Raw genomic sequence first — 17,430 nt, 5'->3', positions numbered from 1 at the left:
ACAGCACTCCAGGACCTTACGAGTAGGCCACGATTACAGTACAAATTTTTCCATTCTTTAAGAGATACCATATACACAGGTTTCCTACTCAGAGAAGGATGTCAAGGAATGTTTCATAATAGACAAGTAAAAAGTACTGCTAAGAAAATTGAGGTTAGCCAGAGCACTGCTGCCTTGACAAAGCAGGAGCTGGATGCTATTGCCACACTTAGTAGGGAAACATCTGCTCCACAGAGCCCTGGCTTCACAATTTGTATGTCAGCAAGAATGGAGAAATCCTGCTGCTATGTCATCTTTCAATGGGAGCTCAGTAGGCTGGCCCTTTAGAGCAATGTCTATGCCCCATGACCTGACAGGTGTGTTTGTTTCAAGGCAAATCTAATATGGACCCCACAATATGAATGAATCAGAACACTGGAAAAAAGGGCCGTTCTCAGACTGTCAACATCCTAGCCCACTAGAGTAAGGCATCTTGCACTAGGAAGATGTTCAAACCCTGAGTGCTTTAAAAAAAACAATATTTTGAGTGAAACTGTCCTAAAATTTGGAGTGCAGAAAGGCACAGCCATCTTAGCTGGTTACATGGAGTTGCTGAGGTCCAGCTAGAAGAAAATTCTTGAGCGCTTCCTGCACATGAGTGCGCCTATGATATTTACTCCCCAAAGAAGTTCCTTTTGGGACAGCTCAGCTGCTGGCAGAAAAACAGAACAAAGCAATCTGAGACATATAAAAGGAATTAAACGTCTTTGTTCAGGTGGTCAAATCCTAGCTTGCCAAGAACAGAAGTGAATTGTTCTGGTAGATGTTAACACATTCAATAGAGATCCTCAAGACTACCTCATCTGGGGGAATGACTTTCAACATGAGCAAGTATTAATTCCAGGAATGTTGCATTAGAGCTCACAGCCACTGCAATGACAGAAAGAGGATACAAACAGAAATCTATGGCCAGTGAGTTAAAAACAGTAAGGTTTGGGTTTTTTTCAAATATACTGGGGGGAAAATTCTAACAATGGTATTGGTCCATTACTAGATGGTAGAATTGTCAATAGTGCAGAAAATACAGAAAGTGTTCAATAAATATTTCTGTTCTGTATTTAGGGAAAAGCCAAACGATCCATTCATATCATATGATGATGATGAAATACTTTTCATTCCAACAGTAACTAAGGAGAAGTTAAATAGCAGCTATGAAAGCTTGACATTTTAAAAATCAGCAAATCCAGTAACTTACATTTAAAGAGTTTTAAGAGGAGCTGTCTCTCCCATTAATGTTGATTTTCAATAAGTCTTGGAACACTGGGGAAGTTACAGAGATCTGGAAGGAAGCTAATATTGTGCTAATATTTTAAAAAGATAAATGGTATGACATGGGTAATTATAGATCTATCACAGCCTGACATCAATCTCGAGCAAAACAACAGAACAGGCGATACAGGACTCAATAAAGAATTATAGGTGGGTAATAAAATTAATGCCAATCAACACAAAGTTTATGGAAATTAATTCCTGTCAATCTAACTTGATATCTTTTTTAGATGAAATTACATATTTGATTGGCATTTGACTTAGAATAAAACAGCATTTTGATTAAGAAACTAGAATGATATGAAATCAACATGGCACACAAGAAATGGATTAAAAATTGGCAAACTGATAGGTCTCAAAATGTGAATGGGGAGTCATCATTGAGTGAGTGTGTTTCTAATGGGGTCCTGCAGAGATTGGTTGGTGGCTCTACACCATATAATTTTTTTATCAATGTCCTTGGAGGAAACATACAGAGTGATCTGGATCGGTTGATAAGCGGGGTGCAAGCAAACAAACAATGTGCATTTCAATATGGCTGAATGTAAAGTCATACAACTCAGAACACAGAACATAGTCTCTCATCCTGTAAGCATGGCCTATCTTGGGAAGTAATGACTCGAGGGGGGGGGACTTGAGAGTCATGATTGATAATCAGCTGAACATGCGCTCCCACTGTCGCCAAAACGGTTAATGCAATCCTTGGTCCTTTCTGGCCTTATAATCTATGAATAAACGAGTTGATGAAGTCCAACAGCAGATCCTAAACCACAACTGATGTGTTGAGCTTCCAACACAGGCCATTAGAGAAGATATTGTCTGTGGGATTCTTCAAACTTCTCCCCCTGGTGTTATGCCGGGGTGTTGATCAGTTCTTGCTGTTGAATGGTGGAAAAGTTCTGTGTTCTGGATAGTGAGCTAACAGAAACACGACACAGAATCAAAACTGGCCTGCCAAGTATCATCATAATGCTCTGATATGTCAATGAGTTTGCATCTCAGGGGCACAGGAAAAATGAAAACAAAGTAACAATGTTTCAAAGTGCCTCCCCACATCAGAACACTGAAGGTCCCCAGTTACTGCTGTTGCGACAAAGCAACTTCACTTCTCTGAGTACCAGGAGAACCTGAACAGAAACTAAATACCCCAAACCAACACTGTTCTGCTTGGCATCTAGAGATACAAGAGGCATCAAACCCCTCATGCAGTGACACCCAGCATTTCAGCACCTCCCTCACATAGTGCTTGAATGGCAATGGCTAGGCACTAGCTCACCTCACTTCAAGGTGCTACGGCTACAGTACTACAATTCCAGCATACCTCATCTCTACAGCGCTGGTTCAAAGAGACACACCACCTCTGTGGTGCCAGTGCATATAGGCACTCAACTCCATGTCCCCTAGGCAGCAAGGCACATCAGATTCATGGTGCCAACAGAGAGAGGTCAAAGCACCAATCTATCAAAGCAGTTGCACAATGAGGTGGAGGCACTGATGCACCAAAGTGACTCATTACATCAATGTGAGTATTCTGAGGCAAATCCACTGGAGTACCTCTTCATCTGACACCAATGTACCAGTGTTGAGGCAGAGATGACAAAGCACTGGAGTGCCTCTCCTCTGTAGTGCCAATGTGTTGAGATAGATATGTGCCTGTTTCTGGGATTTTGAGGCTGAGGTGATATACTTCAGATTGCTTCCACCATGGTGTTGCTCAGTCTAGGCAGAGGTAGTTACTCACCAGAGTTCTTCCTTTCCCTGGCACTAATATGTTTAGGCCAAGGCATTGATGCTTCTTTCACCTTATGATGTGCCAAGACAGAAGTTCCAATTACCAGAGTGTCTCAGATGAACTGAGGTACAGGTGTTCTGGAGAATCTCTACTGTTCAGCACCAATGTATCAAGGCAGTGGTCTTACAGTGCATTTACTATAAGGCAACCTTCTACCCCTCTCTGCTTCTTGTTGGAGGCCTGATACCACCTGAGTTGCCTGACCACTGTCCTACAGGCCTAACATAGCTTCAGTTGCTTGCTTGGATATTCTGACCCCTGTAGCATGATATCTTTCAGTTGGCAGAGACTGAATAACCTTATAGATGTCTCAGTTTCTGCATAGCACGGCATATAAGACAAAATACAGATATTGTATGCTTGCAGCTGCACATAGATAACGGTGATGGGAACAAGAAGCTATCCTTGAACGACTGGGGTACACTGTTTTATTGCCAAGGGGCATACTTTTACTCCGCCCTTCCTATCACCAGATGTTGTTTTGACAACCCCAATTATTATGGAGAGAATGAAATGTAGTTAAGGATGGAAACCCAATGTAGGTAATTAGCATCTATGATAATGAGAAAGAGATAATTAGGTGAAGGTTGTTTATGGAAGGGTATAAGTAGTTATCACTTAGACAAAGGGGGGCGCTCCATCAACACCTGACTCTGCGGGAGGTGCTGCCGGTTGGACTAGAGGCCACTGACTCCCTGGCAGGGCCCCTGAAGAAAGCTGTTCCTGTATACAGCCTTCTGAGTGACTGCTTAGCTCTCCAGGCTTAGTGAGTATGATGTATTGTAGTTAATTTTAGGCTTGGTATCTAACTAGTATATTTATAGAAAACCTTGCACATTAAACCTTATTGATCTGCAAATCAGGCGTACCGTGTCTCACAGGTATTCACACTGATCACAAAGTGTCCAGAACCAACACTTCTGGGCTCACATCTTCTTCCACCTTAATACCCTAATACAGTAGTCAGATACACAAAGCACTTAACCTCCAAAGCAGTCCTTGACCCTTAAGTGGATGAAATACCTTAACTCTGGACTGGAATAGATTTACAGACTCTAGGAATCTGGTGAAGGTCCCTTGACCAGGTATACACCATTCAGAAAATAGTGCCAGGTACACCTCAAGTGCTGTGTGGTGAGGCACTGGTGGAAATAGTTTAACATAGATAAACCCCTGAAAGAACAACAAAAAAGGAAGAACATGAAAAACAAACTATCCATACTAACAAATTGATTGAATGAAGGAGATGTCCTCATTCCTGACAGACTACATGTGCAAAAGATAAAGCTACCGTTCTAATGTGGCATAGGCAAATTAAGACATCTAAGAAGACAATTGCTTTAAGCTTTGACAGACAAAGATGGAGTAGCAGCCTCAAGCTTCAGATGTAAGTTATCTTGGAAACAATCAACGCTTCCAAGGAAGCTGCTATTCAAATCTGAGTGTAAAGGCTCAGCACCAACTAAAAACTAATTAATTAGAATGAAAAGGAAAAGACCAATGAAGGATACAGTGGAGTGTCAGAAATAAAGAATGTTCTAAAAAGAGTTGAAGTAGCAGTAGGTGAGGTCTCATGTGCAGTTTACATAAAGAGTTTAATTGCTGACTGCATTCAGAAAGGAACTAACTAAAAAGTTAAAAAACTAAACTCATATGAAAACTTGACACAATCAAACTGGGTCTGAATAGGGACTTGGAATGGTTCTCTCATTAGAAGAAGTAATCGTCACTGTTCACACATTCTTATCTTCTAATCAATGGTTCTGAATAGACCTCATCTACTCTAACTGAATGGACTTTGTTTACACCTACTCTCCCCATTGTTTCTTACCCTTGGATGTGTACACACACACACACACACACACACACACACACACACACACACACACACACACACACACACACACACACACACACACACACACCCTCCTCCTCCTCCTCCTCCTCCTCCTCCTCCTCCTCCTCCTCCTATCTGATTTCTATTTCATGCATCTGACGAAGTGGGTTGCAGCCCACAAAAGCTTATGCCTGCAGAAATTTGTTCGTCTTTAAAGTGCTACAGGACTCTCATTGCTTTTAATGTAAATATACAGTCTTATTACAAATGTGATGAACTCTAGCTTTTAAGGCAGTAAATCAAGGACTGGTGGTGGGGATCCCTGGTTGGTGGAGATCTTGATGGCACCAGCCTGAGAGATTCCTCAGGACTGAGACTCGTTGAGATTCTATAGTTACCATGTGGGGCCACGAAACCTCAGATGAGTGGTGAGGGGAGGAGAGCTCCTCTTTGCACAATTCTTAGAGGGGGATCTGCCCTTAAGAGTTCCCTGTGCTCTAAGCTTTTTCTTTGGCATGCTTCTTCTCCATTTTCATTGACTTATGGGTCATGGAGAATGACCATCTGTGTGGTAAGGAACCTGCACATGCAATCTTCAGAGCAGAATGTACTGCAGGGTTGGTCAGCCTGGATTTGGTGATAGCTCTATGGATCTATAATACAGAGTGACTTAGACAAATAGGAGGAGTGGGCCAAAAGAAATCTGATGAGGTTCAACAAGGACAAGTGCAGAGTCCTGCACTTAGGACGGAAGAATCCCATGCACAGCTACAGACTGGGGACCAACGGGCTAGGCAACAGTTCTGCAGAAAAGGATCTTGGGGTTACAGTGGATAAGAAACTGGATATGAGTCAGCAGTGTGCTCTGGTTGCCGAGAAGGCTAACAGCATATTGGGCTGCATTAGTAGGAGCATTGCCAGCAGATCGAGGGAAGTGATTATTCCTCTATTTGGCATTGGTGAGGCCTCATTTGGAGTACTGTGTCCAATTTTGGGTCTCCCCACTACAAAAAGGATGTGGACATGTTGGAGAGAGTGCAGCGGAGGGCAACAAAAATGATTAGGGGGATGGAGCACAAGACTTATGAGGAGAGGCTGAGGGAACTAGGCTTGTTTAGTCTGCAAAAGAGAAGAATGAGGGGGGATTTGATTGCAGCCTTTAACTACCTAGAAGGGGGTTCCAGGGAGGATGGAGATAGGCTGTTCTCAATGGTGGCAGATGACAGAACAAGGAGCAACGGTCTCAAGTTGCAGGGCGGGAGGTCTAGGTTGGATATTAGGAAAAAGCTTTTCACTAGGAGGGTAGTGAAGCACTGGAATGGGTTACCTAGGGAGGTGGTGGAATCTCCATCTTTAGAGATTTTTAAGCTGTGGCTTGACAAAGTCCTGGCTAGGATGATTTAGCTGAGGTTAGTCCTGCCTTGATCAGGGGGTTGGACTAGATGACCTCCTGAGGTCCCTTCCAATTCTAATACTCTATGATCTATTTAACAGAAAAATCTGAAAAATTGTCTCTACAGGCCTGGGATATGAATAATTTGCAATTTACATATCTTCCAGGAAAACGTGAGATTCCCTGAGGACAATAGAGGCCTTTAACATGCCTATCATTGGTGGGCACAGTTCCCTCAGAAGGGAGGCAGTATTTAAACCTTGGCGATCTTGAGGTGGCCACCTCAGAAAAACAGTTTTCTCCTCTCTCTCTCTCTCTCTCATTTTAATTGTAAAAAGTACACTAGCTATAATTAACTATAAATACGAATACACTACTGAACTGGAATACAGAGATGGACAACAACTGCTCTCTCGATGCCAAGAGGCGATTGAGAGGAACCAATGGCAGATTGTGTGTGCTACCTCTTATGCCCTCAGTGAGAAACATGAGGAGATGCAGGGTGTATGTGCCCCAAACAGATATGCTGGCCGAAAGGCTCCAAACTCAAGAACAGGGGGCACACACACACACCATTAATGGAATAGGCATATGGACAACCACTTGAAGCAGAATGTGAGATTCTAAGGGCTAAATTTAAAAATTGAATGATTTGTACCTTTTTCTTCTGAAGACTATTTTTAATAACGAAACTGTGAAACAAAAGGGATTTTAATCCTGTTGTAAATGAAAAGTTCAGCACAACTTTAACTGCAGACTTACTAACAATGCCCCCATAATTTATGATATACTGACAGACATTTTTGCATTAAAAAAAGAGCTAGAAATGTTATAGTTAATTTCTCACCTAGTTTTTCCAGAAGTATTTTTAACAACTTTTCGGAAAGACTGATTCGCTGAGGATCTTGCAGACAGAGTTCTAGGGGAAGCACGAATGAAACTGGATGGGGGTGTCTTGGGTATCTTCTTTACTAAATGAGTGACCCATTTCTTCTGTTCATCCTGACAGGATGCCAACAACAACATATCTCTTGCTGAAGTTATATCATAACTCACTGTAAATAAGAGAAGAAAGAAGACTGTTCAATGAAAAACTAGGCAGAATTATCAATACAATGTTTATAGTGTTATGATAATCATGCTGCTGGGAGAGTGCTGGAATCTGCATACCTAATGTTTAATGAAATGGGTTATATATTTGTAAAACATATCAGTGGAAATTACAGAAATTAAATATAAAACTATGCAAATCTGTCTCTATTAACCAAATTAAAATTATGGCGACTTTAGTCTACTTTAGTCTACTTTAATTTTAGTCCTAATAAAGCTGATATAATTATATTGGGGCTCTGTGGCCCAAATTCTGGAGAAAAATGCACACCTAAAGTACAGGGATGTATACTTCTCTATGGGAGCACAAAAAGACAATTACTCACCTTGTAACTGTTGTTCTAACTGTAACATGTTGCTCATGTCCATTCCATTCTAAGCGTTTACGCACCTCCCTGCACAGTTACCTGAATTTTTTTCCCTTCAGCAGTACCCATAGAGCTGGCTACAGCACCCCCTGGAGTCCCGCACACATGCTGGGGGTACATGAGGCACCGCCAGCCCTACACCCCGTCAGTTCCTTCTTGCTGTCAACTCCAATAGCAGGGACAGGGGGCGGATTATGGAATAGATATGAGCAATATATCTCGAAGAACAGTTACAATGTGAGTAACCGTCATTTCTTCTCCGAGTGCTTGCTCATGTTGATTCCATTCTAGGTGACACACAAGAAATACCTTGGAGATGGGCCTGGAGTTACAGATAAGCTATCTGCAGCACCGCTCTGCTGAACCCGGCATCATCCCATGCCTGCTGGACAATGGCATAGTGCGACGTGAAGGTGTGCACCAATGATCAGGTGGCAGCTCTACAGTTGTCTTGCACTGGCACCTGTGCCAGAAAGGCTGCCAAGGAAGCTTGCACTCTGGTGGAGTGGGCCGTGACAACACCCGACAGAGGCACCTTCGACTGCTCGTAAGAAAACTTGATGCAGGAAGTTATCCAGGAGGAAATGTGCTGGGCAGAGACAGGTAAACCCTTCATCCTATCCACCACTGCAATAAAGAATTGTGTAGTTTTCCAGAATGACTTAGTGCATTTAATGTAGAAAGCTAATACTCGCATAACGTCAAGTGTTTGCCACCTCCATTCTTCCTCCTAGCCATTCAGCTTGGGAAAGAACACAGGAAGAAATATATCTTGGTTACAATGAAATTGAGACACCACCTTGGGTAAGAAAGCAGGATGAGGCTGCAACTGGACCTTGTCCTTATAGAAGGTTGTGTATGGCGGTTCAGAGGTAAGCACCCTAATCTCAGAGACTCGTCTCGCTACGGTAATCACTACCAGGAAGGATACCTTCCAGGAGAGCAATAGCAATGGACAGGTAGCGAAAGGCTCGAGGTGGGGACCCATGAGCTGAGACAGAACTAGGTTCAAATCCGAAGGAGGCACTGGGTCTCAAACCTGAGGGTAGAGCCTCGTTATTCCTTTCAGGAACCTAATCATCATGGCATTGGAAAAAAAATCGATTTTCCGTCTTGCGGAGGGTGAAAGGCCGAGATGGCCACCAGGTGAACCTTCAACAAAGCCATAGCCAGGCCTTGCAGCTTAAGGTGCAATAAAGTACTCCAGAACAGCCTGGATCAATGACCGTTCAGGCAAAATTCCACGGGACGCTGCCCAGCAGCTGAACCGCTTCCATTTGGCCAGGTATGCAGCCTGAGTGGAAGGCTTTCTGCTACCCAGCAGAATTTGCTGAACCTGTGACGAACAGGCCTGTTCCTCTGGGTTCAGCCATGGAGTCTCCATGCCATGAGATGCAGAGACTCCAGATCCGGGCACAGTAAGTGACCTTGGTCCTGGGGGAGAAGATTGTGCCACCGAGGCAACTCCAGTGGGGGAAAAGGGGTGTTGACAGTTCCAGCAGTATGCTGAACCAATGCTGATGGGGCCATGCTGGTGCGACCAGGACGTTCATCCTGTCCCTCTTGATTTTCAGGAGAACTCTGTGTAGCAGGGGAATGGGTGGGAATGCATACATCAGAACCACCTTCCACTGTAAGAGAAAGATAGCGACACCTCCTTGAGGCCGCAGAGAGAACAGAACTGCGGGAACTTCTTGTTCCATCTGGATGCAAACAAGTCCACTTGGGGAGAGCCCCACCTCTGGAAGATCATAGCGGCTACCCTCAAGTGCAGCAACCAGTCACAGCGGGGTAAAAAGGACCTGCTGAGGCAGTCTGCTGTGTCGTTCCTGGTGCCTGGAAGGTGAGGCGCTCTAAGGTGAAAATCATGGCTCACTGCCAGGTTCCACAGACAATGCCTCCCAGCAAAGGGCTGAGGAGTGGGTCCCCCCCACTTGTTGATATAGTACATGGCAGGAGTGTTGTCGTCAGCACCTGTACTACCTTGCCCACAATGAAAGGAAGGAACACCCCACAAGCCAGACGCATCGCCCGTAGCTCCCTCACGTCTATGTGCATGTCTTGCTCCTCCCGCGACCAAACCTCTTGCATGCTGTGGTTGGAGCTGAAATGGGCCCCCCAACCCAAATCTGAGGCATCCGAAACCAACACGATCAAGGGGGCAAGCTCCTTGAATGGCATGCCCCACAGCACCGAGTGAGGATTCTGCCACCATTCCATAGAGGACAGGACATGAGGTTCAGTGAGTGCCTGTTCAGGGAGTACACAGAGGCCAGCCACAACTGGAGCAGCCTGAGCCCTAGGCGTACGAGCCTTACTACATACGTGCAAGCCGACAGATGGCCCAGCAGCTGCAAACAAGACCTGCCTATCATGATGGGGCACTCGTGCAGGCGAGTAATAATGTCCGACATGGGTTTGGAGTGAGGTTGGGGCAGAAACGTACTGGCCCACGTGGAGTCCAGGACCACTCCAATGAATTCTATCTGCTGTACCAGCGTTAGTGTTGATTTCTATTAATTTATTAACAGAACCAGATGGCAGCAGGTGGTACACGAGGTCCAGGCTGCTTCAGACCTGAGACTGAGACCTGCTCTTGATCAGCCAGTCATCTAGGCATGGGTAAATCTGCATGTCCTGGCATCTTAGGTGCACCACCACCATACATGCCGTACATTTTGTAAACACTCTTGGCAGACGAGAGACCAAGGGTAATGCCATAAATTGGTAGTGGGAGAGAGCCACAACGAAGCGGAGAAATGGCCTATGACTAGGAAAAATTGTGATGTGGAAGTGCATGTCCTTTAGGTCGAGGGCGGCATACCAGTCTCCTGGATCAAGAGAGGGAATGATGTAGGTTAGGGAGACTACGTGGAACTTCAGTCTCTTGAGATATTTGTTGAGACAATGCAGGTCTAGAATGGATCTGAGACCCCCCTTTCACCTTGGGAATAAGGAAGTACCGGGAGTAAAATTCTTTCCCTTTCATGTCCATCAGTACCTCCTCTACAGCCCCATGGCTCATAAAGTTCTCCACTTCCTGCACGAGAAGTTGCTTGTGAGAGTGGTCCCTGAAGGGAACTCCCACAAGGACCTATCCTGCTGAGATTATGCCAAGGATCCAAAGGTCCGATGTTGTCTTGGCCCATTCGGACAGGAAAGGGGCAAGACGGTTGAGGAATGGACGGGAGGGAGGATCCTCTCTGGAGACTGGAACTCTGTCCTCTGGTGCACCCTCAAAAGGAATGGCGTTGGCTGTTGGAGTGCCTAGAAGGCCCTAGCTGGGGCAGACCCCGCAGTTATCCAGCACCTCCTAGACCCCCTATCTTTGTCCCTTCATCTGTAGGGGGCGAAATGAGGAGGCAGATACCTCTGCTACTGTTGCTGAGAGCAGAACTGGCGCCTCGAGGTCTGGGGCATATAAATGCCCAAGGAGCACACCATAGTCCTCGAGTCCTTCAGACCATGCAGCTTGGTGTCAGTCTGGTCTGAGGAAAGGGTAGACTTGTCAAAAGAAAGGTCCTGAATGGACTGCTGCACCTCCTGCAACAGACCAGAAAATTGCAGCCATGGGCACTGACACATGCAAATCACTGAGGTCATGGCCCTCCTGGCTGAGTATGCCACATCAGAAGCCGCCTGCAGGGCCGATCTAGCCACTGTTATACCCTCCTCGAGGATGGTGGCAAAGTCCGGTGCCTGTTTCTGAGGCAGGAACGCCTCAAAATGCTTGAGAGAGTCCCAAAGATTGTAATTGTACCTGCCCAGGAGTGCTTGTTGTTTAGCAATGTGAAACTGCAGGCTTGCCGTCAAATAAATTTTTCTCCCAAAAAGGCCCAGTTTTTTATTGTCCTTGTTTTTGGGAGTTGTGCTAGGTTGGCCCTGTCTATCAAGCTTGTTGGAGGCCACCACTCCCAGGGAACCCAGGGAGGAGTGAGTGAACAGATATTCATCCCCCTTGGCAGAAACATAGTACTTTTTCTCTGCCCTTTTTGATGTTGGGGCCACAGATAATGGCGTCTACCACAGAGCTTTCACAATTGTGAGTTCCCCTTCATGTGCAGGTAGGGCAACCCGGGCTGGCATCGCCGCTGCGAACACATCAAAGAGGCTGTCTGAGGCCTCCTTGAGCTCCTCTGCCTCCAAACCCAAATTCGAGGCCACTCTCTTAAGGAGCTCTTGGTGGGCCTGAAAGTCGTCCAGGGGGACAGATAGCCCCAATGTGACCGCCTGGTCCAGGGAATATGATGAGGACTGAGCTGGCACAAAGGGCAGTGGCAACCTCTGCTGCTGATGGGAAGCCGCTCTCAAATGTCCCCTCCTGGGTGTCTGAGTCCTCCTCCAACTCGTGCGCCCTCTCCAAGGCCACTGGCGCTGACTGCATGCCAGAAGACCTGTATCAGAGAGGGCCCGGGGCCACTGGTATCCCCCAGGGTCCCCAATACAGCTACTGTGCCAGCCACTGGCCTTGGGGCCAATCAGGAGCTGCAGAACAGGGGATTTGCTCCTGAATCTTGGGGGGTGGCAATGCCCCAGTCGAGCAACAGGCTACCTGTCCTCCCTTGATGTAATGGACTCGCTGCCGGATGACCATGGAGGGGGGGAAGTAGCTGGCTCCTTTGTGATGCGGTACTGCGGGGTGGAGGAACGGCACCCCGAGCACCATGGCACTCCGATGATCGCCGCCTTCATGTTGGGGAACGCAAAAAGGATGACCATCAGTGCTGTTCACCCAACCAATGCCGGGTTGCCGAGGATCCATGGCCCAAGGATGAGCGGGACCAATGCCATGTTGAAGATCGGCGCCTTGGGACCAAAGGCTTGCGGCGTCTTTGCCCCCTTTAGGGGATGACTCCCTCTCCGACGACCGGGTTCTGTACCGTGCCTGTACAGGCAAACTCTTCAGTGCCGGGGAGCGTGGAATGGTGTCAACTCCCCTCCAGAGAACACCTGTGGGAGGTTGAGTGGGAACAGTGCTGTCCTCCTAAGCGTGAGGCCCTCTGTGCTGAAGATTGCGATCGGAGCCCTGAGGTGGCCGGTGACTGCCTCTGATGTTCCACTGAAGAGCACTCTGGATACGGGGATAGGGAGCACCCTCTCAGGGACCAGTGCCACAACATCAACTCCCTGCGCAGTGACCTGGCCCTCAGGGTTGGGTGCCTCTGTTTGGGGGAATGGTGCAGCCATTGTGGGGGACCCTTTGGAAACTGGAGCTGTTTCCTTTGACATCACCGGGAACCAAAGAAAAGGTGGCAATAGCAGAGCCATCAAGTTCCTTGCCACTTGGAATGCCTCTGGCGTTGATGGCACCATAAGCTGAAGAGGTCCCCTCCCACTCCCAGGAGTCGGGGGTGGCTCTCTCATCAGGGTTGCACTCCTAGATGGCGATTCCCTCTCCTGCTGACCCTCAACCAGCTGGTCCGGAACGGGTCCCACGCTCGACCCCGCTTCCCTAGACTTTCTCGGTGCAGGAGAGCAGCCTCTCTCTGCATGTTGCTTCTTCTGTTATTCCTTGACGGGGAAGGGGAAGAGGAAGTGGTGCCATGTCGGGGCTTAGCGCTGCCTCCATCAGTAAGGCCTTCAGGCAGATTTCCCTCTCCTTCTGAGTCCGCGGCCTGAAAGCCTTACAGATCTTACACCTTCTTGTGACCTTCCCCCATGCACTTCAGGCAACTGTCGTGGGGGTCACTAAAAGGAAAGGGTTTCCTGCACGAGATGCAGAGCTTGAAACCCAGAAACCAGAGCATGTCCTGCTCCTGGGCAAAGGTCCCAGCAGGGACTATTCCTAACCTAACTATTGAACTATTAACAATTACTTAACTAACAGAGAACGAACAACTACTATCAAAAACTACTGAAAGTACTGAGCACTTGCGAAGCAAGCAGAGCAGTTCCAGCAACCGTCACAGGTGGAAAGAAGGAACTGATGGGGCATAGCGCCAGCGGCGCCTCATATACCATGGCATATGCACAGGATTCCAGGAGGTGTCAGAGCCAGCCCTACAGGTATTGGTAGAGAGAAAAAAATTCCAGTAACCATGCATGGAGGCACGCACACACCTCGAATGGAATTGATATGAGCAAGCACTGGAAGAAGAAGGAATGCTCCCCTTCAGCCCATGGGATAGTTGCAAAGCAACTCCACGGCTGCTGCTCTAGCCTTAAGGCTGTAGTAGCCTGTATGGCCCCAGTATGTCCCTCTGTGAAGGTGCAGAGAATGATGGAAGGATACATGTGGCGTGGGTGCTCCTTAGCATTCCCCTCCTACAGCTTATCCCTGCATACAATCTCTAGAATCACGCTCTGATTTCCCACAGCAAAATTGCATCAGTTCTGCTGCCAAGGAACTCTCTATGGAGACATAGGCATAGTTTGCCTCTTTAACAGCAATGTGTTAGGTGTCCATTATTTTAACACTATCCTTACCAGTATAAATTTTTCTAAAGCTACCATTAATACATTATTTTTATTTGCATCTGGTAATTTGAAGTGTTTGGCTAGAAATGCACAGAATAACTGTTTCAAGCTACAAAAAAATATAATAGGTACAATGCCTTACCTTTGCATGGAGCAATTAAGTCCTCCTTTTTATCTAAATGATCTCTATGGCACTTAACATGGCACCTTCGACACTCCAAGGCAGGGGGTGGCTTAAAGACATGCCAGAGGGGTTTGGCACAGGCTTCACAGTTGGCTGGAAAGTGGTATAATGTAGGAATAAATTCATGCCCTTTGTGATTTAGAAAATTTGTCTTCTCCACTGTCTGTGCCGGTTCTGCTTCCAAATCTTTCCTGCATTCACCTTCATTAGCATACAGAATCTGAGCAAAAATTAAAAATAATATATTGGACAAACCTTTAAAACAGATAAATTGTATTGATTTTTAAAAATTATTTAAATTCCTGTTACCTGGAATATTTTAGGGATTTCCTCAGTTTCTGCTCTATATACATCTCCTTGGGTGACAGGTCGAACATGGAATAGTTTACTGTAATTACAGAAACAAGATTTGGAAAGTGCTCACAGAGTATACACCAAATCTCTTTATTAAACTGCTCTGGATTTAAATTGGAGACTCAATCTTACGACTAACTTCATGGGAAGAAGACATTATCTGCAGTGCAAAACACTTATTGATATTGAGCTAGACCAGTGTTTCTCAACTGGTGAGCTGTGAATGCCAGGGTGGTCACGTAGACAATCAGGACAGTTGTGAGGCACTGAAAATTTTATTACAATCCAAAGCAAAGGAAATCTCACTCTCCCATGCACTCTTATCCTTCAAGGCTGAGGATATTCTGTCAACCTCTGAAAACATACAAACATCTTATGTCTGATATATTTTTTCTCTCTTTTATATTAAATGTAAGGGATGTGTGAAAATGTTTTATTTCAATTAAGGAGTCAACAACCTGAAAAAATTGAGAAACACTGGGCTAGATCAAACCTGATCCTTGCTCAGATACGTACGAAAGAGGTGGTGGTGATGGAACACATGGCTCTGGAATCAAGGAGCCTTTCCCTCACCTTTTGTCCCAGAATTGTGCCATGTACAATTGCAGTTCTTTTGTTTAGGGAACACAAGGACTGTTCCCTCAGTGCAGCCCAGGGAGCGCTAGTCATCCCAAAAAGGTTAGGCAGGGTCAGGGAGTCAGGGGCCATGGCTTCATCTTCTCCCCCCACCCAAGGACCTGGCTGTTCACAGAAAGGAGAGAATGCTGCCATCATATCAAGATGTGGAGCAATGCATGTATTCCCGTTCCTGTGCACATCATGTGATGATGTGGCTCTGCACCACCCTGAATACAGAACAATGGCTAATCCCATTATCATATTATACTGTAGTTAATTTTTTCCTTTATATTTTATCAAAACAAGACACTAGATAAAAATTGTCACTGAAGTCTAAAAGTTGAAGATACCAGAAACAAAACACTTCAGTATCTTAAAGCAGGACAAATAAGTATTTATTTTCCAAAGGCCAAAGCAGATTCAAGGCTATTTACTGTATCTTGATTCTGAGTTTTCAAATTTGTTGTCAGTCACAGTACATAAAATAAAATGTTTTTACCAATTTTTTTTACCTCAAATTAACAGTAGCATCACTTACTCGATATCTAGTACCATGGATGGATTGGACTGGTCCTTGTCCTTTTCATCATTATAGAACAAAATCTTTTTACTGCTTACCACAACATACTGAAAGAAAAGGAAAGGGAAAAAGGTTACACACACACACACACACACACACACACACACACACACACACACCCACCCCTTATATACCAATAACTAGAGTTTTTCAAGATGAACCTCTGCACAACTGCAACACTGGGAGATGTGCTAGTGTTGCAGCTGAAACCTCTGGAAGCAGTGATCATTGAAAGCTCCAAGGCACTCCATCCTTGCAAACACTTTGAAGGTTAGGCAATAAAAAGGAGCGAGATACTTCAACTACTTCTGTTATTTCCACATTTAATCCTGCAGCCTAGTTGTAACAGGGCTCTGAGGAAGTGGGGAAGGTAGGAAGTAGCATGAAAGGGCAGAGACTCATTTTGAAGAAAAAACGCTTATTAACCTTCTATAACTGTTGTTCTTCGTGATGTGTAATTCATGTCCATTCTATGTCAGGTGTGAATGCGCGTGCCACATGCACTAGTGCCGGAGATTTTTCCCTCAGTGGTATCCGTAGGGCCGGCTCTAGCACCCTCTGCAGTGGCACATGTATGTGCTGGTATAAGGGCACTGCCAGCCCTCCCTCCTTCTTAGTTCCTTCTTGCCAGAACTCTTACAGAGAGGAAGGAGGGTGGGTCATGGAATGAACATGAGCAACACATCTTTAAAAACAACAGTTACTGAAGGTTAGTACCCTTTTTTTTCTTCGAGTTCTTGCTCATGTCCATTCCATGTCAGGTGATTCACAAGCAGTACTTCTGGAGATGGACTAGGAGTTCACAGATGTGCCAACTGCAATACTACTCTGCCAAACTTGCATTGTCCTGGGTCTGTTGCATGACGGCATAGTGGTATGTAAAAGTGTGACCAGAAGACCAAGTTGCAGCCCTTCAAATGTCCTGTATTGGAACCTGGGCTAAGAAAGCCGCTGACAAAGCCTGTGCTCTTGTCGAATGGGCTGCAAGAGTGGCAGGAGGTGCGACCTTTGCCTGCTTGTAACAAGTTCAGATGCAGGCGGTAATCCAGGAGGAAATCCTCTGTGATGAGACTGGCAAGCTCTTCATTCGCTCAGAGACCATGATGAAAAGCTGCATGGATTTTCGGAAGTGCTTAGTTCTTTCGATGTAAAAATCCAGTGCTTGCCTGAGGTCCAAGATGTGCAGACTTCTCTTTACTAGAGCTGTGAGGCTTTGGAAAAAAAGACTGTCAGGAAGATATCCTAGTTGACATGAAACAGCAATACCACCTTTGGTAGAAATGGGGGACGAAGGTGCAGTTGAACTTTATCTTTGTAAAACACAATATAGGGAGATTCCGATGTTAGAGCCTTGATCATGGAGATTCACCTCACTGATGTAATTGTCACCAGAAAGGCAACTTTCCACAAGAGAAGAAGCGAACAGGAAGCCATGGGCTCAAAGGGAGGCCCAGTGAGTCTGTACAAAA

At 45.8% G+C, this 17,430-nt stretch overlaps 1 protein-coding gene across 5 annotated transcripts in view; it reads right to left on the bottom strand.

Moving 5' to 3' along the window:
* Positions 1-17,430, bottom strand: part of ROCK1 (Rho associated coiled-coil containing protein kinase 1) — a 165,532-nt gene that overhangs the window by 6,676 nt on the left and 141,426 nt on the right. For 2 of the 5 annotated variants that reach the window (XM_067546875.1, XM_067546898.1), the window contains exons 29-33: positions 15,920-16,008; positions 14,719-14,797; positions 14,368-14,629; positions 7,178-7,385; positions 4,124-4,273 (exon numbers count right to left, since the gene is read on the bottom strand). In XM_067546875.1, the coding sequence (XP_067402976.1) occupies positions 4,156-4,273; positions 7,178-7,385; positions 14,368-14,629; positions 14,719-14,797; positions 15,920-16,008 (756 nt within the window). In that variant the 3' untranslated portion in view covers positions 4,124-4,155. Of the gene's footprint in view, positions 1-4,123; positions 4,274-7,177; positions 7,386-14,367; positions 14,630-14,718; positions 14,798-15,919; positions 16,009-17,430 lie in introns of those variants that run through there. The other 3 variants (XM_067546883.1, XM_067546891.1, XR_010919512.1) reach the window with 2 other exon arrangements.

This window comes from Emydura macquarii, unplaced genomic scaffold (assembly GCF_026122565.2).
Source record: "Emydura macquarii macquarii isolate MOO-44397 ecotype Brisbane River unplaced genomic scaffold, CSIRO-AGI_Emac_v2 contig_212, whole genome shotgun sequence".
Lineage (NCBI taxonomy): Eukaryota > Metazoa > Chordata > Testudines > Chelidae > Emydura > Emydura macquarii.
Note: the sequence above shows the minus strand (reverse complement) of the source record. Positions and strands in the feature narration are given on the sequence as shown.